The following is a 26,979-nucleotide window of genomic DNA, read 5'->3' on the forward strand; positions in this document are numbered from 1 at the left end:
CAGTAATGGTGCAGAAATACATAGAACATTCTTCTCCATCCCTATTAGCTGCCCACTTTTGAAACTCTGTTTAGCAAGCTGTGAGAGGAAAGAAGAGTGTGGGTGACTCAATGAGCAAGATAGGCTGAAGAGGGCTGGGGCTGGGGCCCAGTGGTAGAGCGCTTGCCTAGCATGTATGAGGCACTGGGCTTGATTGTCAGCACCACATAAAAATAAATAAATAAAGGTCCATTGACAACTTAAAAAAATATTTTTAAAAATAGTCTGAAGAGATGAGAAACCTTCTCTTTCTCCTGTTGCCCATTTATTTTAACAATCTTGTGTTGAAAATGAGAGGGAATATTATTAGAGGTACTATATGGGGAAAAAAAACTGGAGAATTGCTAAGCTAAACCTAGAGGAGTGCCCAGCAAGTTGAGTTACTTTCATATAAGTGTGACTATTTTAAAATGCTGATGAATGGTTTATCCTTTTAATCAAAATATGGAGACTTTTAAAAGGTTTCATTAAAAATGAGCATCCCAGTTGTTTCCAGGGAAATGATTTTTTGATCTTCAGGACTTTGAGATAATTGCTATTCCATAAACCAAGGGCAGTTGCTCAGCTCTCTCTGCCGGAAGCCGGCTCAGATCGCTTCCCTCCTGTGAAATATGTGTGCTGCTGACCTGCTTTGGTGTCCCCCTTGCCAGACTTCAGGGCACATTTATTAGAGTTGTGCACTTGAGAAGGTTAACATAAAGATTAAAAGGCCACTCTTGTTTGTTTCATCAGAAACATTGACTGATATTTTATGAACAAACTGTGAAATCTTTTAAGGAAGTACATAAAATATTCTTTGGCACATTCAGGTCTGAAGGAAATTTGTCTCATGGGATGAGTGGGGCAGGGCAGAAAGAGAGAGTAATAGAGAAATAGAAAAGAAGAAATAGGGAAAGAGGAAGAAAGGGGAAGAAGTGAAATACAGGAGGAAATAATTGCACAAGGGAAAGAGAGTATATAAGAATGGAAAGAAACAAAAGAGGAGTAGAGAAATAGGCAGAGAAAAGAGGATAGAGAAAGAGAGGAAAGGGAGAAGACAAAACAAGTAGGCAAAGAAAAAATAATAAAAAAGAGCAATGAATGCAGACGTTGAGCCTGACAATTTACTGAAAAGTGCTATGCATGTAAGACATGCTGGCTTCAAGGTTCATGCTGGCAGTAATCATGATTCCAACTTACAGCAAATGGGACAAAAGGTAGCCAGTCCTCAAATGGAAAGACCCTACAGTGACGGCAGTGAACTAATAACTCAATAGCACTCAAGGAACCCAGGGATGCTGGAATGTTAGACCAAGAACTGCTTTATTGGACAGCCATTGGTATCTACTGTACAATTCAGTGCTAAAAGAAACAGTAGCTTGCTTACCTCAAGATATCTGAGCTAGAATAGAGAAGTTTAGATGTTTCTAAACTTTGTAAATGCGCACATTTCAAGTCTTTCTCTCTGATTAGCCTTCTCTTAGCATTGACTTAATTTAGCCAACATTTGGTTGGCTTTGCCTCCTTTCCTTTCCCATTGTTGCTGTTCAGTGTGTTTCTACTGTGCAGCTGTTTCTCCTGAGACCCATAAACTACTGTAGAAGACATACAACGATGATTTGTTAAACTAGTTTTCAAAGCCCTTTTCTCTTTATGGATGTTCATCTCAGATTACACTCAAGATTCCCTTTAATTAGAGTCCTGTCTCTGTGGCGAGCACCCATCTCCATCAGAGCCTCTGCTGCCCCAGTCCATCACCACAAAGCCTGGGTGTTTGTAGATGGCCAAGGTTTGGAAGTGGAAGGAAGCCCTTCTGCACAATGAGGGGGGGAAAAGGAGAAATCCTATGACATGGAGAAGGATGTGGATATGAATTGGAGGAAGGCAGACCTCCATGTACTCAGGGAAATGGTGGAAGGCTGTGTATGTGCAATGTGCATAATGAAAACCCTGTAAAAATATCCTGAAAAGTCAACTAGAGGATGAATTCTCAGAAGAAAGTTCTGTTGTGAGTACCAAAGAGTAGGCAAAGTTTCTCATCTGGTCTGCCTGAGGCTAGACAAAAGCAGCAGTTGAGGTAGTGAGATTGATAGAAATCTATGGATACCACAAGCCTCTAAAGACATGGAATTGGTCTCTTTAGAGTATAGGTTTGGGGGGAATCAAAGCAACTTAATTTGGGTTTCTAGGAACAGCTACCTACTTCGATTTATAGATGTGTAGAAAAAAACTCTATGTGAGGTTGCTATGCTTTTTGATACATAATCATTTAGCACTTTTAAGAATGAGTTATTTGGGGCTGGGGTTGTGGCTCAGCGGTAGAGCTTTCGCCTAGTATATGTGAGGCACTGCATTCGATCCTCAGCACCACATATAAATAAATAAATAAAATAAAGGTATTGTGTCAAAAAAAAAAATATATATATATATATATATATATATATATATATATATATATATATGAATGGGTTATTTTTAAATGGGTTCATGACAATGTCTTCACTCCTATTCAGACCATAAGATCTTTGATGACAGAGTATGTCTTCTCTGGCTTTTGAATAACCAGAATCATCTAGCTTAACACTAAGCTCCTACCAAGTATTCAGGAGAAATGTGTGCCTTATACATTGTTGTAACTCACTCCTTGTCTCTCTCCCCTGACCTCTGTATGCATGGGTTATCACTCCTTCTGAAGATTATCCACTAGGAAGGAGGACACCTGCACACATGGATAACAAAGAACCAAACTTGGTGACTACCTACAAGCAATACAATTTGTAGGAACTTTTCTCCAATGCCAGGAACGGAGTTACTTGATGATCCCCAATCAATAAGTCAAGTGTTAGATTATAGTTAAGAAGTGAAGAGATCAATGAAGCTATTGAAATGGTGATATTGTATGTGAAGCACACACACATACAAAAGGTCCAACTAAATATTGAATTGAGTAATTTTTTTTCAGTACCTTCGTTTAACGGGCAACTACAGTGTACCAGCATTGGTATGCCAAAGTGAATCAAAGTCCAAACAGATATTGATTATATTAAAACCAGATAGGATTAGTAAGAACCACACATAGGGTAGGGCTCTTTCAGAATAGTATGTCTCCCTCCCGCCCTCTCACTTCTCAAAGCTCCTCTGAGAACTGTGTAAAGGTAAAGTCAGAAAGAAAGTTCTTACGTTCTTAAATCCTCTGTATAGAATCTGGAGCTCTTTCTTGGTAAATTTACTCTGGGCTTCCAGAAGCTCCAGGGCCTCAGGCCGATGCCTAACGGTGGCCATCTCCAGTTCATCTTCAACACTGTCTGTGGAGGAAAACCAGAAAGAATCTTAAGACCTGTCCCTGCTCACCAAAGCTCATGATGAGCAATACAGGAAAACAGAGTGAAATGTTTGCTATATATCTGTGATTTGTCCCCAGAGGAAGAATCCTCACACTGCTGATAGCCGTCTTTATATTTCTCTGATCTAATGGCAAGACAATTATACATGATAGTTTTTTGCACATTCTAGTGATTAATGTAGACATTACAATTCTTGCGTTTTTACATCATTTAAAAAGTATAAAATCTCACTCACAATTGAGCCTAAAATTTTGTATATACCAAGTACTCTTCTAAAAATGGAACTGCAGCTTGATGAAAAACTGCATTGCCTTCGGTACCATGCAACTACAACAGAGAACTCTGCTAATGCTCTCAGAGGATTCCACTGGAACCCGGTATTTCACCTGGGGTTAAAACAAAAATTTTCATATCAAGTGCTGATGAGGGTAAATAACCTGCAGCAGCCAGTTGGACTGCCATAAATCCAGTTCCATAGGTGCATACTAAAAAGACAAGGGTCTAGAGGAACTTCTAATTAGGCCTGTTTGCAACCAAGAGTTTGTAATGATACCAAAATCTAATGTGTTTTATTTTGCTTTGTGAATTTCACTACAATTTCTCAAAGATGCTTTATGCAAAAAGAATATTATGCTCATATGTCCGGTAAATGCTGTATTGTAATTTTGGAAAAATATATTGGGATATATAGGTTTTAAGAAGACCTGCAAAAAAGAATCCTGTTCAACTTTGCTTAACAAAATTGATACCAAAGATATTTGTCCACTGTATCTTTCCTGCCCCCAAGTAACATCTACGAATATTTTCATATTTGCCTTAGACCCATGTAAGCACAAGTTTGGAGGTATTGGGGGTACATTAGGATCTCTGTGTTTTTATCTCAAAGGAGCACACGTTTCAGTCCAGTTTCTTTGCAGTGTGGCGAGATGGAGTTCTAAATGAATCCTTCCTGTTTCCATCCAGGTCACACCATATAGGAGGAACTCAGCAAGAAATAAAAACTCCCATATGAAGGAGGCCCCATATGTAGCCATGGCTTTCCTCCTAAGTTGCACCATTTTTGAAACAATGCTGTCTCTTGATAATATCTGCACCTATTTAATGCCCTGCCTTGCTGAGGGCATCATGGGACCAGAGCTCTTGCTTAGCAAGAAAAAGAAGGTCAGAGGGACACTAATCTTGGTACGTTGTAATCATTGCTCTCAAAGGATTTACACAAGACCTATAGTGATGAAGAAACAATACTCAGGATGGTTGTGTTTGTCAAAGTGAGTAACAGGAGATACGAGCAAACATTCATTTTATACTTTTCACATCATATTAACTTATTTGGCAGTAGCAATACACAAATCTTCAGAATACTGAGAGAAGATTGGGATCATAGAAAGAGATACAGAAAGATAGGAAGGCCATGAGTAACCTCTGAGCTGATAAGGATAAAACTGATGAGAAAGTAAGTAGGATGTGTACCTACAGTAATGCAAAAAGCTAAAGTAGCTCAGAGGACGCAGCTAGACATTAACACATGGGCCTCAAACTGGGATTTATGGAGAAAATCAAATAAGCTCAAATAGCATCACTTCAATTTTCTTTTTCATTCCTTTCAACAAATGGGTTGATTTCACCCAAGGCATCCTAAAGTGAGAAAATGAAAGAAGATGTTGTTCCGAAGATTGCTGTAGGTCCAATGTCTTGGACTCTGTTGTTTTATTATATTTCTCAACACATAAATAAATGCTATGCAACCGGCCTATTATAGGTAGATAAAATTAAATAGAAAGTTTCTGCTTTCTAGAAAAATGGCTTATGTAAGCTTCTTCTTTGTCATTCTAAGCATAATTTCATCAACCTAAAATGATCTCCTTTCCTTTTCTACCTGCTAAAATGTATAGATCTTTCATAATGCAGCTAATATATTAATGCTTCCTCTCTACAGCTTTTTTGGATTGTTCCAATACACAGAACTGATGATAGCCTGGTCAGAGCTCCCACACCCCCTCTTTCATAGATATCTAAATAACCCTGTGACCTGTTCATGTTTGTCTTCTCCATTGTGGTCCCCTAAAGACAGAATTAAAGTTTTATATAGCTATATACTTTCTGGACCTAACATTGTGATACCTTCAGTCACTTAAGAATTTTCTGGTGAATGAAAAATGAATAAAAGATGATGTTGCATTGGGCATGGTGGTGCATGCCTGCAATCCCAGTGGCTCCTGAAGCTGAGGTAGGAAGATTGCTTGTTCAAAGCCAGCCTCAGCATCTTAAACATGCCCTAAACAACTTAGGAACACCCTGTAAGGAATGGGAATGTGACTCAGTGGTTAAGTACCCTTGGTTCAATACTCAGTTCAAAAAAATAAAAAAGGTGCTGCTGATCAATTCCATTCCTCTGGAGCCCTTAGACCTTTTTCTATAAGAATAATTAGAGATTTTCCCTAAGGAAATATTTTTAAAATTAAGTTTGTCTGTTGATAGTGAGATCTTAAGTTCCTTCTTTAGAATCACCATTTATTTATTGTCTCAAGAAACACAGCACGGGTGAAAGAAGTGGAAATTTTAATCAGATTTTCTGAACAGTCTTTCAATCATGGAATGACCTTGTCTAGACCCAGGGACCCTTCCTCTAGCAAGAGACAAAACAGCACATTAACCCCTTGGCCTTTGCACCATGCGGCAACTCTGAACCACACTACCAAGGGTTTCTTTCTCCAGCTGTCACAGATTTGCGAATGCCAAGTCTGAGACAAAAGGCCCAAGGCTGGAGGGTCAGTATAATCGAATTAAGTGTGTGTGATAGGATGATCATCACATGCAATATTCAAAAGGAGACACACGGGCAGTGTCTGCCTTGTACCTTACTTCTTAATGACTTTTACTTGCCAAAGGGCTGTTTCTATCCCTAGGGGCTGACAGGATCTAGAAACATACCTGAAATCATCACCAAGTACCAGCATATGATAAACTTAAAGAACAACACCACCAAGTCCAATCAACTGTGATTCCTGCAGGAGGACTCTGTGGGGAGCAGAGTGTGATTCCACACAGGACTGCTTTCACTGTGTGACTCGGGCTCCTTTTAAGAGCATCATTTGGGGGATTTTGATATACTGTCTAACATTTATTGAGTTCCTGCTGTATTCCAGGAGGTGGGAAAGGTGACTTTTTCTACAAAAATCATAAAACCCCCACAATGAGATAGAAACATCCATTTTTCAAGTAAATGGAGACTGAGCCCCACAGAGGTAAAGAGTTGCATGGCCAAATGTCACATAGAAGAAAAGGTAGGGACATGATTTATACCAAATCTTTGATGAAATAGCTTATGTTCTTTCTGCTTTCCCATACTCTCCTATAATACCAAGAGAAATAACAATGTTAACATGAAAGCCTCTTTTCTCACCCATAACTGTCAAAGTTCTCAGAAGAGTTGACAGTATTGACTGGGTCCAATTCCTGTAATCTGCTGTCCCCTTAACCTACAGCAATCTGACTTCTGGTCCTGTCATGGACTGTACTGTGGCCCCAAAATACACAGGATGAAGACTTAACCTGCTATTATGGCTCATTGAGATGTGGTTAGTCCCCCAAGGGTTTGTGTGTTGGAATAAATAAATAAAAACCACCACTACTTACAGAATTTTGCTCTAAGCTTCACGGGATATTATCTCCTTTTAATTTTGACAAAAATGGTAGGAGACGCTTATTGCTACCCTGATCTTACAAGGAGTAAACTTGGATGCACAAAGTTTAAATAACTTATTCAAGGTCACAGGATAAAGCTGGGATTTGATTCCTGGATTTTTGAGACCACAGATCATAAGCTTAGTCAATATGCTATTTTAAGCGATGATAACAGTATTACTTTTGAGTTTAAAATCCTAGGGATAATCTTTTTTTTTTTCTTACTGTAAATGAATTAATTGGCCATAAACTCCAATGCCTAAATTTCTCTTCAGAGGAAATGTGCAAAAACACCTTGAGGAGCTCAACAGGCTCCAGAAGTTGCTGTCCTTACTGATTATAGGACAGTGGAGGAATAGATACACAGGAGAGGAGAAACCAAGGCAGGGAAGAACGGGGACTGTTTATATTTCTGCTTTTTATCAGAGAGAAATACGCGTTGGGGCTTCTGAGTGGTTTCTCTGGGACAAAAGCCAGACCTAGGTGGGACTCTAGCCTCTTAAATGTCTCCAGGGTCTGCCACAGTGTAGCCACCCAGGCATCTTGCTGAGGAGCTAATTCAAACACGGCATTTGCACCCCGAGACAAGCTGAATACAAATAGTATTTTAATACAGGTATTTTCTAACATATTTAATTTTCATCAGACAAACAAATTCCCAAACCAAGACACTCTTGAACTTCCAGGCTGTCTCCTTTTGTTCTTTGTTCCTTAGATTTAAGTTTCTCAGGGTTGAGGTTGTCCTATGTCTGAGTCAACAGTCCCCTCAGGCCATGACACAATTGGGCTAGAAATTGGAATTCAAATCACCAGGGAACAACAGAATGAGTTTTAAAAATAGGTGTCTTTCTCCCCTTTCTTTAAAAATACAGTAGAAGCTGATTACAGCCCAACTCATAATTAGGCAAATTGAACTCTACTCAAGGTCAAATCCGACCCTCCAGAAAAGAACTTGGAAGATCTTGCTTCACAAGCAACCAGTAGTGTGAGGCGCCTATTCCAGCATATGGTTGTGAAGAAGATTCGCAGTGCAGAAATCAATCATTTTATCAGGAATAGCATCATTCCATAGAGAGCTCAGCCCATCCACACAGAGAAGTCCTCTTTGTGATGCTTAAGCCTCCCACTTTACCTGGGTACCACCTACTAGCAGCAAGACCAGTTTGGTTGCAGCTACTAACAGTGCTCAATTCAGAAAAGTGACACAGATGCATAAATATCTGAAGCACTCTAGGATAATGGGTATATCTACAGGAGATCCCCGTTCTAAATGCAACATGACTTTTCTATAGAAACATATTGATTTTTCATTATGAAAAGTTCATAAATATTGTAACTTTAAAATTCTATTTGAGCTGAAATTGATTTGGCTGGCCAAAGCCTCAGCTTGCTTGGATGATATTGCTTTATCTCATTTGTAATAATAACACCCCTGAATCTCTACTCCAAAAGTTTACCTTTTATTAAACTGATCTAATAGTGATTTGATCCCTGTGACAATAAAATCATGGTAAGATTGATTACTTTCTGGTGATATGTTGTATGTTATTAAATATTTATAAGCTTAGTTCAGTGACAGGTATTGGAGGGAGGTTTCACAAATTGTGCTCTAGGCTTTTGCTCTCCACTACCCGATGCTGGAAGAGTCTTGGCCATCACAGTGGAGACTACCCCTGAGAACTCTGCAATAAAGAGGTGATGCTGTTGGTTTCAAGTTCAAGTCTGATATATCTGCTTAAGACAAAGCTGCCTCAAGGAATATTTACTAAGCTATTTTTCAGAGCAGTAGAGTGTTTGCCTAGCATATCTGAAGACCTGGGTTTGAAGCTAGAATTAGACAGGTAATCAGTATAGATAGGTAAATCAAGTCAGGTCAAATCAAGGAGGCCAATTTGAGTGAGTCTGGGAGGTTGGAGGCTGCCCCCTGAGGAACTGAAATACCTTCGGAGCCTTCCTCTACCCTTATCAAGATAACCTACCCCAGCTCCAACCTGTTGCTAAAGTAACCGGTCCCAGGAATTGTCCCTCCATAGAGGAAGTTATAAAAGTTGTTAATGTGTCCTGGGCTGCTCCATTAAGCCCTTTCCCTGCCATCTGCTTCTCACCTTTTGGCCATCCTACAAAGCATCTTGTGGTCCTAGTCATATAGGCAGGAAGGAGAGAGATAAAGGGAAGAGAGCAGTAGAACAAAGGAAGCCTAAGACATATAAAAAAGGCAGAACACCCTCAGCTCTTGGGATACCAGGATGCCAGCTATGGCCCCCTTCTCCCTCATGGGAGAAGTCTATGTTACCCCTTTTAAATAAACTCTGATTTATAGGCTTGCCTCTAGGTTTCTCTAATCAACATGTGGGGGAGCAGAACTCGTCACCTGTAACCAGAGGTATCAGGTTCAGTCCCCAGTACCACAAACAACAACCATGAGCAGGGATGTGAGACCTTCAGTGCTTGATTTCGTCTTTCTTCTCCTCACTATGCTGACAGAGTTTGGCCAGATGATCAGGCGGGAAAGAGTTTCCGGGGTTCGTGAATTTGCTCAAGTCTGCACAGCTGCATAGCTGATGAGGGGGAGGCAGGACCTGTCATAAACCTTTATTCTTCCTGTTCCAGCATTTGACTTTCATGGACAGAGTTCAAATATGGGCCAGGCCCTGTGAGCAGCTCTTTAAACTCTGGCAACTTTAAACTTTTATCTCAAGAAGGAGAAGGACTGGGAACCCCCTTGACTCCCCCTGTCTAACAGCCCTTCACCCATCCACCCACCAGGAGCTATTTTCAGGTGCACATTGAGAGTATATGAGCAATTAATTCCAAGCTAATCATGCACAGCCCACAAGAACATCATCAATCCATCTGAAACCCTGCAGGAGTCCTAGCCCTCCCCAGACCACTTCAAGCTATTGGAACTCCCCAATTTTTCTTATTCTAAAAGATGTTTTTTATCAGCCTTGTCTCTGAATATATTTTGGGAACAAAAAATCCTTTATAATTAGCACTTTGTCCTATTTTACATTCATATATCACATTGAAAATGAAAAGTACTTCGAAAATGGCCAATTAGTTCGAACGTCTTCTGTTAGAGGTGCTTGTTGGCAATGACATTGCAATTTCTATTCTAGAAGGACTTGAATTGCTTTGCAATTTCATGTTTGAATTCAATCTGTTATAAAACATAGCAACCCAGAGGTGAACTGCTGGAGCTTTGCTCATGGTACATATGAATGGATTGTCTTTATCTTATTTATAGGTGTAAACAATTCTTTAGTGAGTTTAGACTTTAAAAAATAATCACCTAATTGGCATGTGTCTTCAGCATTAGTCATGTTATTACTATAGCAATTATGAAGGGCCCCTAAAAAAAGGAGTATTATTTTTTATGTGATAGGGTCTTAATTGATCTTTGGTGAGAGAAATAAAAATTATACTGCCAGACATAACACACAACAAAAATCTATAATAGAACTCAATAGGAAGCTGAGGATGGAAAGAAGGAATAAGATGGAATTTACCCATAAAGAGAGACGAAAAAAAAATGATACTAATAAGGGAAAGCAAAACACTGAATATGATTACAGTCAAAGAAAAAGATTTTTTCAAAGGTAATGAAAAAGAGAAATGAGGAAAGATAGGGCAGATTAGTTCACTATTTTAAAAACGCCATAAGAGTGTTTCTCTTGAACTTTAATAGACTTTCTACTATCTGTCCTAAAAATCTAATAAAATCAAACCACTTTGACATCATTTGCTATGTATAGGCACTTTACATAAATTAATTTGTAAAAGTACCAGCACAATAATGTTGGTGCTGTATTCCTGTTATATGGATGAAGACACTGGCACAGAGAGGCTAAGTAACTTTCCCACCACACACAGTAGCAGAGCCATGGTAAGGACTCTGAGAAGTCTAGATCTAGGGTTCATGAAACTAACTATTCTGCTTTTCTTCTAAGCACAGAAAAGGAGGGAGAATAGACAATGCCCCAATTATCTAGAAATCAAACACCCAAATAAGAATCAGAAAACTAGTAGCAAAGGGATCTAAGCAGAAAATAGAGTTATTTTGGAATTTAAAGTGGCCTTGAATCAAACCCTTTAGCTTGATAAAGGTATTTAGATACAGAAGGTTACCTTCAGTGGTTATTACCTTCAAAAGTGAATGTTACCTTCAAAAGCCATTGGGCACCTATGTGACAGAACTAGGCCCATACCCTGGTCTCCTTGACTCTGAGTGCAGCACTGTGCCAAATGCCTGTGACAATTCTTTAGCTGGAGTGAGTCCTCATCCTTCCTGTGTCAATGGATTTAAAGATCTTCTGATGCCGCACCAGAAGCAGGTATGGATGTGAGGGTGGAATGAACTAGAAAAAGCCTGTGAGCCACAGAGATAGTAGCTAACATTTTATGGGTGGATTTTTATAGTAAACAAAACTGTTTTCACTTTCATTATTAGTTCTAAGCATTGCAATTTTGTATGCAAATACCACCCTGCTCTTAGAGATGAGGAAATCAGTTTTGGAAAGAAGGATGAAAGCTGTGAAAGACATAGAAAAAGGGAAGTTATAGAGTCGGGGGACTTAAACCCAAGAATACTGACCCTGAAGTCCGGAAGTGACTTGGATTGTCAGAAAACAAAGGAGGGGACATTAGTTTGAAAAGAGAAGAGAACTGCAAGAAATAATCACAACAAAATAGGTGCCAACTTTTGGTCCTTAGTCTTCAGCAAAAGGCTTACTCCCACTTTTATTTCAGGAGGTAATAGGAAGCTGACGGAGTTTTAGAAATGGTTAATTAAAAGATATACATTTGAAAGGCCTATGGTAAAGGAATAAATATATGGGAAATATATTTAGGCAAAATATGATGCCCATTTCATAAGATGTCACTGTGTGAGTTAGAAGGTAGACAGTACTCAGGTAGACAGTACTCAGACGGCCTCTATCAACTAAGGAGGTAAGGAGATTCCCTAGGAATCCACTACCAAGGGAATTTGGGTGAGAGTAGCAGTACTAAGTTCTTGGTGGCATATCAGGGGAATGATTTGGAGCTAAAATCTGCAATGGAAGTGATATTGTCACAAAAACCTTTGCTACTAGTTTTCTGATTTTTATTTGGGTGTTTGATTTCTTGATAAGCAAACATCACCCTCCCTCCTTTTTTAGGATTGTCAGAAAAGCAGAATAGTTAATTGTACAATTAATTAAATAATCATATAATAATAAAATAGTACCCAATATTACAGAGTGAGTTGATTCTAGGCATTAAGTGAGGTGGTATACACGTCCGGTATATGGTGAACATTCAATTAATGATAGTTTTTTTTTCATTATTCATAGAAGCATGTCACTGACCTCTATGTCTACTGTTAGACTTAACAAGAAGCTGAACTGTGCCTGGAAGCACATGTGTTAGTTTTTTTTTGTTGTTGCTGTGACCAAAATACCTGACATAAACAACTTAACAAAGAAAAAGTTAATTTTGGTTAACGGTTTCAGAGGATTCAGACCATGGCCAGCTGACCCCATGGCTGTGGGCCTGAGGTAAAGCAGAACACTATGGGGGAAAAAGTATGGCAGAGGAAAGCTGATCAGCTCATGGCCGCCATGAAGCAGAGAGAGAGGAAAAGCAAAGGGCATGAGATGAGATGCAGTCTCCAAGGGCAACTCCTTGGTGTCCCACCTCCTCCAACCATGCCCCACCACCTTCAAGCAGTGAACCCATCCAGCTCTCAATGGATTAATCCACTGATGAGGTCAGAGCCCTCATGATCCAATTCCTTCCCCAAAGTCCCACCTCTGTCCCTAGCACCTCACCAGCAGTTACTGTTGTTTGTATTCTCGATCATTGCCATTCTGATTGGAATGAGATGAAATCTTAGAGTAGCTCTGGTTTGCATTTCCATGATTGCTGGAGATGTTGAATACTTTTTCACATATTTATTGGTCTTTTGTGTCTCTTCTTTTGAGAAGTTTCTACTTAGCTCTTTTGTTCATTTATTGATTGGGTTATTTATTTATTTGGGGGGGTATTAAAAGTTTTTTGAGTTCTTTTTATATTCTTTATATTAATCCCATATCAGAGGAGTAACTGGCCAACATTTTCTCCCATTCCATTCTCTTCATGTTCTTAATCATTTTCTTTGCTATGCAGAAGCTTTTTAGTTTAATGTCATCCCACTTATTGATTTTTGGTTTTATTTCTTGTGCTTTCGGGGTCTTGGTGAGGAAGTCAGTGCCGGCACCCTATATGATGAAGTGTTGATCCTATGTTTTCTTCTAGAAGTTGTTATTTGATGTGGTTTTAGTTATTTGTTTTGTTAAACTAGTTTTCATGAGCTCCTTTTATAATGCATATATTGTCTTCTAGGAATGTGCATCTGGGAAATAATTTAATTTCAGGTTGTATGCAAAATTAATAAATATAGTATATTGCAAACAAACAAACAAAAAAAATAGAGCCCCCACCTCTAGATATTACTGCATTGGGGACCAATTTTCCATGGGTAGTTTTAATATCTGCTTACCTAAAGAATTAATTCTTTTGGCACTATTATTTAGATAAATCAACTCTGGATTTAAGCCTTCAACACATGAGCTTTCAGGAGAATTCCAGATCTAAATCATAACACACTAATTCTAAATAATTATTCAATTGCTCCAAATTTTTATTTTTTCCTGGATCTATTTCCAAATTTCTGTCACTGGACAATATATGAAACTCTCCAGACCTCAACTTAAAAATCTATAAACTATGGGTAATATTTGCATTAATTTCATAAAGTTGTTTTGAGAGATCATTTGAATTGCTTACTGGCAGGTAGGAATTAATCAATAGATGACATCAATTGTGATTATTAATAATTACTTCCTATTATTATTATTATTAATTACTGCCTAATTACTCTGTGACTCTAGACTAAATGCTTAGTCTCTGTGCCACAATCTCTTTAGGAACTATAGCACAATGTTGTCAGGAGTGCAAAATGAAACAATGTATGTAAAATATTGAAAACAGCACTAGGAGAGGGCTCTATGTGACAACAAAGCACAAGTTCTGCCCCATTTCCTCCATCAGATTGTATGACCCTGGTGGGATAGACCAGTGTCTGGTTTAGTCTTGGTTGCATCCTTGGTACCTAGGATAATACCTTCTATGTAGCAGGTATTGAAAAATATATTATCAAATAATTAAATGACCAGAGCTTGAGTTCAAGCTCTGTTGCTTAGTACTTGTATAATTCAGAGCAAGTCACCTAATACCTCACATTCTCAGTCTCTTCATCTGCAAAATGGTAATCATGATAGAAGATTACACAGAAGTATGTATTAGATTATTTTGAATGATACATGGTATGTCATAGAATCTGCATGTATGGTTTTTGTTATTATATGACAATTTTCCATGGGTACTTTTAGTATCTGCTTGCCTAAAGAGTTAATTCTTTTGACACTATAATTTAGATAAATCAACTATGGATTTTATTACCTTCAGAAGCACTCACTGGAGAATATGTTTGTCTCAGAGAGATTCAGAAAATATTACACACAGACTACAGCTGAGTTTTGTTACCCAATATTGCAGATGAAAATTTTTTTTGCTAAAAGATAAGTAAAGTTTTTTTCTATCTGTTCATTTCTAGAACTTGTCTTTTGATATTCTTCTTTTTTGAATGAAGACTTGCAAGCAAAGGTGGACTGATGTTTCTAAAAAGGATGGCTGCCCATAAAATTGGATGCTCCAAATCCCTTGTCAAGAAGGCAATTTGAAAGCAAGAAGGCTAAAATTTAACCCAACAATCTAAGCAGATAACATAGCCAGAATCCGTATTTTATAGATCTGGTAGAGTGGAAACTTGAGTCTGCTTAAAGCGTTAGGTTCCCATCTTACTGTCTATAACAAGCCAGCAGAGACCAGACTCATTGACAGGACTCCAATTTAGCTCAAATGTAACTTCTTAGGCAAATGAAAAATGGGTATGTATAACTCATATCAATAATATGAGTGGCTGAGCATGAAATTAATAAACAAAGAAAAACAGGAAGTTTTTGTTTAATATTTTACATAGATTTTTGGAAGTTGTTGTCCCTCCATCCTTTCTGGCCTAAATTAATGGTACCAAAAAGAGTAGAAAAATCAAATGAAAAGCAAAAAATTTCACCATACAGATAACCAAAAATAAGATGCACTAACCAACAATAAAGTATGCTTAAAGCTATTTCAATAACTTTTGTCTTTCAAGTACTTTAAGGGGGCATATCTGAAATAAAGCTGTCTCTGTCTTTAACTCATTTCCATGGCCTGCCTTCTCTGCTCCTTATATTAATTAATGTTCATTACGTTTTGGGTGAAATCAACAGCAAAGATTGTTCATCAATCTAATTATGCCTTCATGGTATGTTTCAAGTTCACTCTCCAGCTTACACCTATTGCCAGATATAGTTAGACCTTTGTCATCTCCTGTAGGCAGCGTCATTTGGTGGTGGACACTCTAATCTCTGGAGTTATAACTGTTTGATGTCAGATTCCTGGTTTGATGTGTAATAATTTTGAGATCTTGGATTAATGATTTAATTTGTTTGGTTTTTCTCTTCTAAGTAAGGACTATAATTGTGCCTTCCTATAGCCTTGCAGTTAATATTAACAATTGTTAGGGCTTACAGTAGTATTGTGCTCTATAAAAGATAGTTGTTGATATTTTCTTTTGCATAGACTTCTGAACCAGTTTTCCAGTTTATTTTCCTGTTTCATTTATTTTCTTTGTAAACAATTTAACTGCTGCCTTCTAATTTATTTTTGTGTCATGTTGTCACTCTGAATTTCAATTTTTTTCTTTTTTGTTTTTTTTGGGGGTACTAGGGATTGAACCCAGGGACAGTTGACCATTGAACCACACCCCAGTCCTTTTTATATTTTATTTTGAGACAGGCTGTCATTAAATTGCTTAGGGTGTCCCTAAATTGTTGAGACTGGGTTTGACCTTGGGATCCTGCTGTTTCAGTCTCCCAAGCTGCTGGGTTTTGGCATGCACCTCTGCAAGGGACTTCCATTTGTTTCTTGATTCAGAAACACATACCTTAGTAGGTTTTGTTGATCGTTTTGATGTCCTGTCTGTGTCTGTCTTCAAATGCTGTTCTTGGTCCTTTGCTTATCTTTCCTCTGGCTTTGAGTTCACCATCCACCCTTTCAAAATGGGACTTATGTCAACTCCTTGGACACTTGTCTGACTCAAAATCCCAGTTATGACACAAAATCAGTCCTCAGTTGAAAAGCCTCATTGAAAAGTCCAAGTGCCTCCCTGCATTGTCAATGTAGCCTTGTGTTGTGTTATTATCGTTTGGATCTTGAGTGTGCCCTAAATTCACATGTGTTAATAATGTCATGTATCTCCAGCCTATAGCATGATTGGGAGGTACGGCCTAGTGGGAGGAAGTTAGGTCATTGGAGGTGTGCCCATGAAGAAGTATTGAGATGCTGGCCCCTTCCGTTCTCTTATTGCTTCCTGATCCCGATGTAATAAGTGGTTTCTCTCTGCCTTGAATTCCCCACCATAATGTTCTGCCTCACAATGGACCTGAAAGCAATGGAGTCAACTGACCATGGATGGACAGGACCTCTGAAAACTTGAGTCAAAATAAATCTTTCCTCCTTACAAGATGATTATCTCCGGTATTTTGTCACTACAACTGAAAGTTGACTAACACTTGTTGCTTGGAAAGTCTTTCAGAATTTGGCCTCAGTCTCACCTTTCTGGCTAATTCTCTTTCCCAGTTCTTGAATCTCCTGTCTTCACTTTCATTTTTTCAAGTACCTGCTTTTTACCCCTTTGATGAAAATGTGATTCTTCTTCAAAGGAACCACAGAAATACTCCTTGTGACATACACACAGGTGATATTCAGTCTCATCTAAGTGACTAAGGCGGTCATTATCATTGTTGTGTTGGAATAACAGTAGGAGCAACCAACATTTATTGTCCACTTAAATAAATGTTGTAAACACTTCATATGCTGATGTAATCCTCTGAACAAGCAGATAAAATATTTCCTGTGATTATTTCCACCTTACAGTTGAGGAAATTGAATCCCAGAAAGGGTAAGAAAATTTCCTAAGTTTTCTAGAGTCATAGAATTAGTTATAGAATTAGGATGTAAACCAAATAGGCTGGTCCCAGAGTTACCACACCTATTCTGTAATGCTAATTTCTCCCTGGTATTGCTGCTCATTGTATGTTACATGTAATTCTTTTATGGAAGTGATATATATATAGGTGTCTGCTTATTTCAGCAGGATGTCAGCCTTCAGATGGAAGGCTGATCTGTATGTTGCCATGTGCCTGGTATGATTACCTTCCATATAATGCTCCATAGCTTTCTGCCACATTATTGTAAAACTCACTAAACCTGTCAAAAGGAAATAGCTGTCCTGGGACTCCTACCTCCAGCTTTCCCTTACCAAGACCCAGTAATTTTTTAATAAAGATTCCTAGTAGATATATGATAGACCAGGAAAAAAAGACTGCCCATTTTCCAGTTGTCAATAAATATCTATGTGACTTTGGGCAAGCCATTTAATCTCTCTCTCTCTGGCTCTCTTTCTTTCTCTCTCTCTCTCTCTATATATATATATATATGTGTGTGTGTGTGTGTGTGTGTGTGTGTGTATACACATATGTATGTATATATGTATGTGTGTATATATATATATATACATAATCTATCTATCTATCTATCTATCTATCTATCTATCTATCTATCTACCTGATTTTGCTCTTTTTTGGTTTGGAAACAGGAGACAATAACTGTTGAATTCTGTTGTTCTCACAGGAATATTATGAATATGAGATATGAAAATGAAAATTTGTTAAAACCTGTAAAAACCCATTAAAAGGGATGGGACAATTACTCTAATTAGTAAAACAGGTAGTTAAACACACATGATCGTCAATTGGTATTAGGCCTAGGCTAAATGAAGCTTCTAGTGTTTGCCACTTTCTGTATCTCATGGGTAGAGTGTCATGAGAAGATAAAATTACGTGTAATTTTTAAACATCTACTACTCATCATGGCCAGAAATCAGAAATATTAACTGAAGGGCTTCTACAATGTTATATCAGGAAAGAGACTTGGGTGCAGCCTCTGCTTCTGCTTGCAGAGGGTGAGACTGAGAACCAGAGAGAGAAACAGTTCATTAAACAGAAAAAAATCCCTGTCTTGATTTTTCATAAAAAGGACCAAAACCTTGAACATATCTAGAGAACTAACTAGTCATTATGTAGACTCTGGAGCTTGAGTGTTAGCTTCGGCCCTATCACTTCCTCTTTCTGTTGAGGTAACCCAAGAAAACTAATTAACCTCTGATGTTTCAATTTCCTACCCTGTAAAACGAGGATAGCAACGTCCATCTTACATGATTACTTTTGTGATATAATGAGAAAAAGTGTATAAAACAACTATACTTGTATAGCACAAGTTAGTGTTAGATGCTTGTTAAATAAAGTTAAAGTAATATCAGAGAATTTGAACATAATATTTTAGGACTCATAAATAAATGCAATTGAAGCATCCTTGCTTTTTACTGAAAAATAACTAAAAATTAAGTTTGTACACCTTGATGGCTTATGTCTCTGGTCCTCTAGAGATACACCTGACTACATGTTCAAGTACAGTTCAAGCTAAATTCACCAAGGAATTACCATAAGATTAATTGATTGTCAGAAGGTTAAACATTTAAATTTTCTTTTTCCTGGCAGTTACTGTTGTATTTTAATTAGCATCATGTTGGCAGTTCAAGTCATTTGAAAACAAATGCACAAACACTCAAATGCTTATAGATCCTCTGCCAAAAGAGGTCTGTCAAACTTTCTGTGTTCAATATGCTACAAGAAAAAAACAACACACACAGAAATGTTCTGCTGTATTTGACATCAAAAATCTCAAGTTCAGTTTGGAAATTGTGTCTTGCAATTATGCAATAGGTGTGCTGATGGTAGCTTATCAGGTATGATGGGTCTAGCCTCACAATCACCTTGTCACAGTTACTCTCCCATTTGTACTCAAACTAACAACAAAACCATGCAATGGAGCCTTAATTTAGTGAATAAATTATTTTGAATGAATGAGGGCACTGTGATATTACTAGGTAGGTGCTCCTATGATTTAAATTTAAATTAAATGGGTATAAATATAAACACACTTCATCAAGTGTTTAATGTTTTATCTTTTGTGTTAGCACCCATTACCTATAAGTAACCTTTTTGTTACTATAATGTCCTTTGAATAAATAATAAAAAATTGAATACTTTATTGTTTAGATAAACAAACTGGGGAATTGAAAGATTAGGTAAATTACTCAGAGTTATTCAGTAAAGAGATATAGTGCAGACTGGAGAGCACTTATTTTTTAACAACAACAACAAAAAAATTTCCTCACTTGGTACTAAGGAATTTCTTAGTACCAAGTCATCCATGAAGTGAGTTGTTAAATTCCTTGATCTACTCAGTACCAACAAGCATTCATGAACCAGTTTATCAGCTTCAAGGATGATATGGAATTGGAACTAACACTAGAGGAAAAGAAACCATGGGACCGAGGTTGAGTGGTGTTAATTGCCCTGTAGATACCAACTCCTAGATCCCAAAATGATTGGAATTTGGGGAATTTTTTTTTTTTTTTTTTTGCCCCTTGGCCTATCTTCTGCCATTCTAAATGCTGCTCTGGGTCTGGAAGACTGATCGCTATGGACAATACTCTACACACTTCTTGACCTCATTCCCCAAAAGGACCAGCGAGCAGGAGAAAGAGAGATTATCATCATTATTCATTGTGCCTCCTCCTTGCTTGGTTGATGGCCACTACATTTCCTTACAATGACCAGAGTATCTGTTGGTAAACCCTCTCTCATAGTAATGGCTATAGCTATGGCTTTCTTTACCTTCTGGTAACCATCAGTCCAGTTGCGGAGTTGCTTTATTTCTCTTAGTTTTCTTGGGTATTATGTCTCCTGAGAAGGTGGCTGGGCATATCAACTGAATTAGTATCTGTCATGTATTCATACTCATGATGTTCTATGTACTAAGTACGTCACATGAAATTACCTCATCTCATCCCCATGACAATCCATTTTTCTGATGATCACGTGGTCTTTTTACGTTTTGAATAAGCTGTGCTTCTTTCCTCCTTCTGGAACTGTTTCTCAAGGCCTTGGTGCTACTGGCTTATTCTGGCTTTAGGGTCTCAAATGTTGCTTCATCAATTGGCCCAGACAAGACAGGTCCTCTGGTAGCAAGGTTCACTTCCTTTATAAAACTCATCACTGAGCTGAGGTTGTGGCTCAGTGGTAGAGCACTTGCCTGGCATGTGTGAGGTACTGGGTTTGATTCTCAGCACCACATATAAGTAAATGAATAAGATAAAGGTTCATCAACAACTTAAAAAAATATTTTAAAAAATCCTCATCACTTCTAGAGATCATCTTTGTTTTCATGTTTATTCACTCTTCTCAAATAAGTTCCATGAAAGAAGTGAACCACAGTGTCTGTTCCCTATTACAACCTGGCCTCTCAAAAACATAACAAAACAAAACCCTGTCCTGGAGTAGAGACTAAATACAGAAACTAAGAGGCAGGGAATTTATGTAAATAACTCTGGGCCTTTTGTTTAGCAACAAGCACAACAGAATTTAAATACTTGCCAGGATGATTGCTCCCTTTGCCTCTTTCAATAGTTCTTGGAAGAGATAATGATGGTCTGAGCCAGAGCCACAGTGTGAGGGATAGAAAGTGAGTTTAAAAGATACTTCAGAGAGAAAATCAACCAGAGTTTGGTGACTGGTCAAGTCACGGCTCACCCTGGGATTCTCCATGGCTCAGCAGGCTCACGTGGTGGATGTGCTTTTCTGATCATGAACCTGGCACTGTCTGCCTACCTCTTGCTCCCTGTCCTCATAGCATCTTTTTGGTCCTGTGCCCAGTCATTCCAGGCCCAGTCCATGGATGGACAGCTAATGAGATCACCATACTAGTATAGTGATGGAATTAATGTGCTCTTTTTTTCTAAGTAATCTAATTCCACATGCTGGGGAATGTGGTGGCTAGTGAGTGAGAGAGTTTTAGAAAATTTAGGTCTTTCATGGTCCACAGATCATATGCCAAGTCTATAAACCTGCCAGCCAGTTTTATTAAAAATGGCTCTCTTTATAAAAATGTATCTTTAGAGTCATTCTGATACATTTCTGGTAACATTCTGTCTTTTATTTCCAAGAGATATCCTTTTTCATCACCTTTCTTTAAAAACTATGTTGCATCCTCCGTATTTATTTGGGGTTGCAGATATTGATGCAAGAGAGGTGCTAAAGGAACAGGAAGATTTTGTGGCCTACTAAGTGGATATGGGGATCCATTTGAAATTTCCATTTTATCTTTCTACATTCCATTTTATCTTTGTACATCTACTCTGTTTCCAGTAAATATCTGGTAAGTTGGGGAATATTGGTTTGAATTCAAAGGAGAAAAGCAATGACTCTAATAACTAACAGTCACTGTCAAATAGTAGCAATAAAGACACCTGCAGCGTCAGTGTCACCTAGGACAAGGTTTGGCATTTTCCTACATAATGTCCTTCTAGGCTTATGTTCATCTTTATCTAGGAGATGGTGTGCATGTGGGTACAATGAAAGAACAATAAAATCAAAGCAATGCATCTCAACCACAATTTTAACTTTTTGTATGTGGGAGTATTGCTAAAAAGAAATCGTGTTGCCCTGCCACCTCCCCCCACAGAATATAATGTAAGTTTTGCAGAATAGGGTTTGATTCTTTAATATTTTTTGGTTTGTTTTAGTATTTTTATATTTGTTTTATTTATTGCTTTGTCTCCCAGCACAAGGAGCAGGAAGTGACGTGTAATAGATATTTGTTGAATAAATAAGTGAAATAATTAAATCTTGTTATGATGATATGTGACTTTGGTCAGTGGCACATAAAATGATCGCTGTTCTTTTCCTGGACCTTTCACTGGATGTGTCATTTGAAGTTATTTCCATGTATCCTCCATTTGTGTTGTGAAGACTAGTGAAATTTAAGACATTTGTGTGTTTAAAGCCCCACAGCTTTTGTAATATATATATATATATATATATATATATATATATATATATATATATATATATATATATATATATATTGCCCTAGTGCTAATATATCAGCACTAGGGCATTGAATTCAGGGTGCTTTACCACTGAGCCACACACATCCCCAGGTCTTTTTATTTATATAGTTTTAAATTTTGCAACAGGGTCATACTAAGTTGCTTAGGGCCTTGCTAAGTTGCTGAGGCTGCCTTTGAATCTGTGATCTTCCTGCTTCAGCCTGCTGAGCCATTGGAATTACAGGTGTGGGCCCCCAAGCCCAGCCTCCTCTAGATTTTTAATGCTCTCTTCCCTCAGAACACCATGTTGTCAGATTCTAAGTGTGGTTTGATCCTTAGAAAAAAATGCATTAAAAAAAGAATGTTTTTACACAGAACATTTGTAAGTGTACATTATAAATTATACATCACATCTTTATAAAATCAGTTGAGGTTTCTTTGTAGGCATCCTCTGTTTTACATGCCTTAAAAATATCACATAATTGGAGAGAAAAAAGAAAACAGGGAGTGTAGGGGTTAGTCTTATGTGTCAACCTGGCTAGACTGCAGCACCCAGCTATTTAATCAAACACTAACCGAAGTGTTGCTATGAAATATTCTAGATATGTAATGTCAACAATCAGTTGACATTAAGTAAAAGGCAGATAATGCTGTATTGTGCAGGTGGACCCCATTTAATCAGTTGAAGACCTTAACCCAAAACAGTCTTCCTGAAGAATAAGAAATTTGACTGAAGACTGCAGTGTACTTACTGTCTGAGCTTCTGGCCTGCCCTATAAGTGTCAGCCCCTATAGTCCAGTGAGACAATTCCTTCAAATAAATCCACTTACATATGTGTTTATATGAGAAGATATGTGCGTGTATGTGTGTGTATCTCATTTTTCTAGAGAACTCTGATTGATAAAAGGATAAAGTGAGCAAAGTAAAAAAAAGTCATATTGTTTACATATTTTCCACTTTGTTGTTGTTGTTTCCTAATTTAATGTCATTTCTGAACTTTGGCAGTTTTCTAAATTATGTACCCAATGCTTGTGAGTCAAGAAACTTAAACATCTATAGGTGCTATGGAAAACAATATGGTGGTTCCTTAAAAATTAAAACTAGAACTATGCTATGATCCTTTAGTCCCACTCCTTGAATATACATACAGAGGAAATGGAGCCACCATGTCCAGGAGGCATCTGCACCCCATGTTTTTTTCTATACTATTCACAATAACCAAGACATGCAATCAACCCAGGTGTCCATCATTGGATGGACAAAGGAAATATGGTGTATATACACAGTGCAGTACTGCTCAGCCCTAAAGTAGATTGAATCCTATCATTTCCAATCATATAGATGAAGCTGGGGGTCATTATGTTAAGCGAAATAAGGCCCAGGTACAGAAAGACATACCACATGATCCCACTCACATGTGAATTAAAAAGTTGATCTGATAGACCTTGAGAGTAGAATGGTGTTTGCCAGAGCTTGGGGAGGGAGAGTGGCAAAGAGAGAATGGGGAAAATTGAACAACAGGTACTACATTATAGTTAGATTGGAAAATCAGATTAGATCCTAATCCTAGCTAGATTAGGAATCAGAAGTAATTTCGGATTCCTATTGCATAGTAGGGTAATGATATATTATATATTCCAAAAAAGTTAGTAAAGAATTTTGATGTTTTTGCTCCCCCCCACACACAAACATACACACAAAGTATAAACATTTGTGACAATGAACATGCTCACCTTTATCTGGCCATTATACAATGTATGCATGTATTGAAACATCACATGCTACCCCACCGATGTGTATGATTTTTATGCATCAATTATAGGACCAAGGAAAATAGATAATATGACTTAAAATATCCAGCTGCTTTGCCAACAAGTTAAACCACATCCTGTGAATTACTAGAGTTCTAGTCCCCACCCCTCACATTAGAAAAAAAAAAAAAATTGTCCCAAAGTTTTGAAGCACAGGCTCTTTCTACTAACACTGTGCTATCTGTTTGCCAAATAGGAAGTGTTTCATAATTGCACAAAACTGCTCCTAGGTATGTAGGTAAACATGAGTGCATCAACAGAGTAGCTTTTGCTGTATATGATATACTGATTCTTTTGAGAAGCAGAGAACTGCAAGGCATGCAAACCTAACAAAGAAAACAGTTTGGGGGTGGAAAAAAAAAAAAACACAAAAAACCAAACTTGCTTTGAATAGCAGGAGACGACGTTTTGGCAGCTGAGCAGGGCAAGAGCTTCATGAGTCGCTCTTTAATGCTGCGCTTGGTGTTGTTCTGAGCGTAGAGGAAACCTAGAAAATACACGATCAATTCTGTTAATGCTGTCTGCACAGAGGCCCTGGGCTGTGCTGCAGGGGTTATCAGAGAAGCCAGGCAGGCAGGATCGGGGATGAAGCCATCTGCTCAGGCAATCGCAGGCACTGGGTTGAAACTCCAAAATATCTTTCTCCTTATTTGAGCTTTCTTTTTAAAAAAAATTCTTTACATTGCATTAAAAGACAGTGATTAACAAGTAAAAACAGAAACATGAAAGGTTATCTATAGGATGACATTAGCAAAATTTGGTGGCTTTTTTGGCCTTAGGTTAGGAATAAGACAAACATCACTAAAAGAGTTAACTGGATTGAATCTTCAATATTCAAACCAGCATTAGGAGCCCACTTTGCAATTTTCTGTTCTCATTGCTCCCCGTCCTTGATTACAGAGGAGATAGATGCTCTGCATAAATCATTCACACCGCGAGCACCTGTTAGTACCTTTGCCTTCCCTGAAAGTGAAAAAAACAAATGTCCTCAATATGCAGCTTCATTAGCATACGCTGACATGCCCGGAGATGTGACAATCCTTCACATTTTTCACACATGGACATTAATGAATGGAACTTATTCAAGCAGAACAATTCCAAAAAGAAGCAATGTGTGTTTATAATATGTTAACCCAGGAAGAGACGGAGCACCATCTGTGACTTCAGGCAGTTGGAAAGGACCCAAGGAATATCAACAGTGACCGGCCAGGCAAGCTAGCAAACACCTGAAATGAGGAGCCTGCTGTCCAGCTCCTCATCAACTTCATACTCTGAGTGCATAGAAGCCTGAATTTGCATGTTATTATCCATCACTTCTCCAACATTAGTTTGGAAGGTGTCAAATGGAAATGGAAAGCAAGAGAACCAATTTAAATTGAGGTCAGACCATCTTTATGGTATGGATGTAGAAAATGTTATCACTTGTACCTTTTCTACTTCATGATTTCTTCCTTGCAATTATAAACAAGTCCTGACCCCAAGGCTGTGGATCTCTTTCCCTTTGGGACTGATTCTCCTCTCTATCAGTGTCCACTGGCAAAACTCCTATGTGTGGGTGAGTGACAAAATGAAGTAGTAAATATGTAAATTAAACCAGATCATTTCCTTGAAAAAACTGCCCTCCTCCTGGCAGGGAAGCCAGTCCCTGCAGAGTCTCGCCCTACCCTGCACTCTGCCCATGTTTCCATCTGTCCTCATTAATGCTCCAGACCCTTGCCCACCAAGCATACTGCCCACCAAGCATACTGCCCACCTTGCCTTTGCTGGAAAGGCAAAGCAGATCCTCCTCTGGCCTTGGGACTTGGATCATGTGAAACATCTTGTCCACTCAATATCTCACATGCTGGTTGAGGATCTGGCACATAATAGAAGGTCAATAAATTCACTTTGTACATATGAAGACCTGACATCATTCCTTCGATTTGTGTCTAAGTATGCTTTGAAACGTGCACAATAAGTCTGATTTGCAGAAAGCAGACTCTTTACTTTGCTTCTTCCTTCTCCATCTCCAGAGGAAGGCAATCATCTCAGTATCCTCTGCTTTGTAAACTTCTATAGGGCATCAGGGGTTTGCTCTACCTCCTCAGGCAGGACTCTACTACTCTCTCTGCCCTGTGCAGGCTCCATGGCACCTAGGTGCTGCCCCCTCAGTCTGCTCAGCCCCTTTCCAGCTGTCAACATGGCCTTCCCAGGGCAGCCTTTGAAACAGTTCAAACACACTTTTCAGTGGCACACTTGCCCTCTTGTGTCTCCAACTGGGCTGTAGGGAGAGGCTGCCCCTCTGCTCTGTCCATCCCTCTTGTTCCAATATCTCTCCCTAGTGCCCTGTTGTGCAGGGTATCAGGCCCTATTATGGATGAGACCCCATTCTGACAAGAAGCTCAATAGAGAAGTGTCTACAGTCTTCTGTAGCAGGACGTAGGCATGAAGTTAGCCTCTTACCCACTCCTTTGTTTCCAATGTGACTTCTTGACAACTAGTCAAACTCTACACTCAAGGCAGGCATCAAAGAAATATTTACTGGTTGTTTGCCCCTTAAGTTCTTGGTTCTGCCTACTCAATCTCAAAGTAGTTTCCTGGAACCACAGGTGTGGAGGGTGGAGAAGGGAGCTCCTCCTTCCCACCCACTGACAGTGCTCCCCTGGTTCCCACTAGGGTCGGATAAACAGGTTGTCATTATCAGTTAGGAGCTAGAAGCCCAGGATTTCAGTTCCTGTCTTATTACTTCAAGCTGACTGACTTTCTACAGGTTAATGAACTTTGGGTCTCTAGCTTTCCTTTGTGGAACAAAGGGATTTATATGAAAGAATCTTGGTTGTTAATACAGCATTTAAAAAGTCTCTTTTAGGAGCATATTTATGTATAATTTGTGTATGATTCCTACCCTGTGTCTACACTGTTTTATCCTCTGTGAGATCTTATACTTTTAAGGATGTGGATGTGACAAAATCTCTTCTCTCTGTCTCTGTCTCTGTCTATCTC

General features: G+C 38.4%; 1 protein-coding gene across 2 annotated transcripts in view; it reads right to left on the minus strand.

Moving 5' to 3' along the window:
* The window catches only part of Kcnip4 (potassium voltage-gated channel interacting protein 4), a 499,704-nt gene that overhangs the window by 100,694 nt on the left and 372,031 nt on the right, over nt 1–26,979 (minus strand). For both annotated transcript variants that reach the window (XM_027936761.3, XM_027936752.3), the window contains exon 2: nt 3,199–3,323. In XM_027936761.3, coding sequence (XP_027792562.1) covers nt 3,199–3,323 — 125 coding nt within the window. The remainder of the gene's footprint in view (nt 1–3,198; nt 3,324–26,979) is intronic.

This window comes from Marmota flaviventris, chromosome 7, assembly GCF_047511675.1.
Source record: "Marmota flaviventris isolate mMarFla1 chromosome 7, mMarFla1.hap1, whole genome shotgun sequence".
In the NCBI taxonomy this organism is placed as follows: domain Eukaryota; kingdom Metazoa; phylum Chordata; class Mammalia; order Rodentia; family Sciuridae; genus Marmota; species Marmota flaviventris.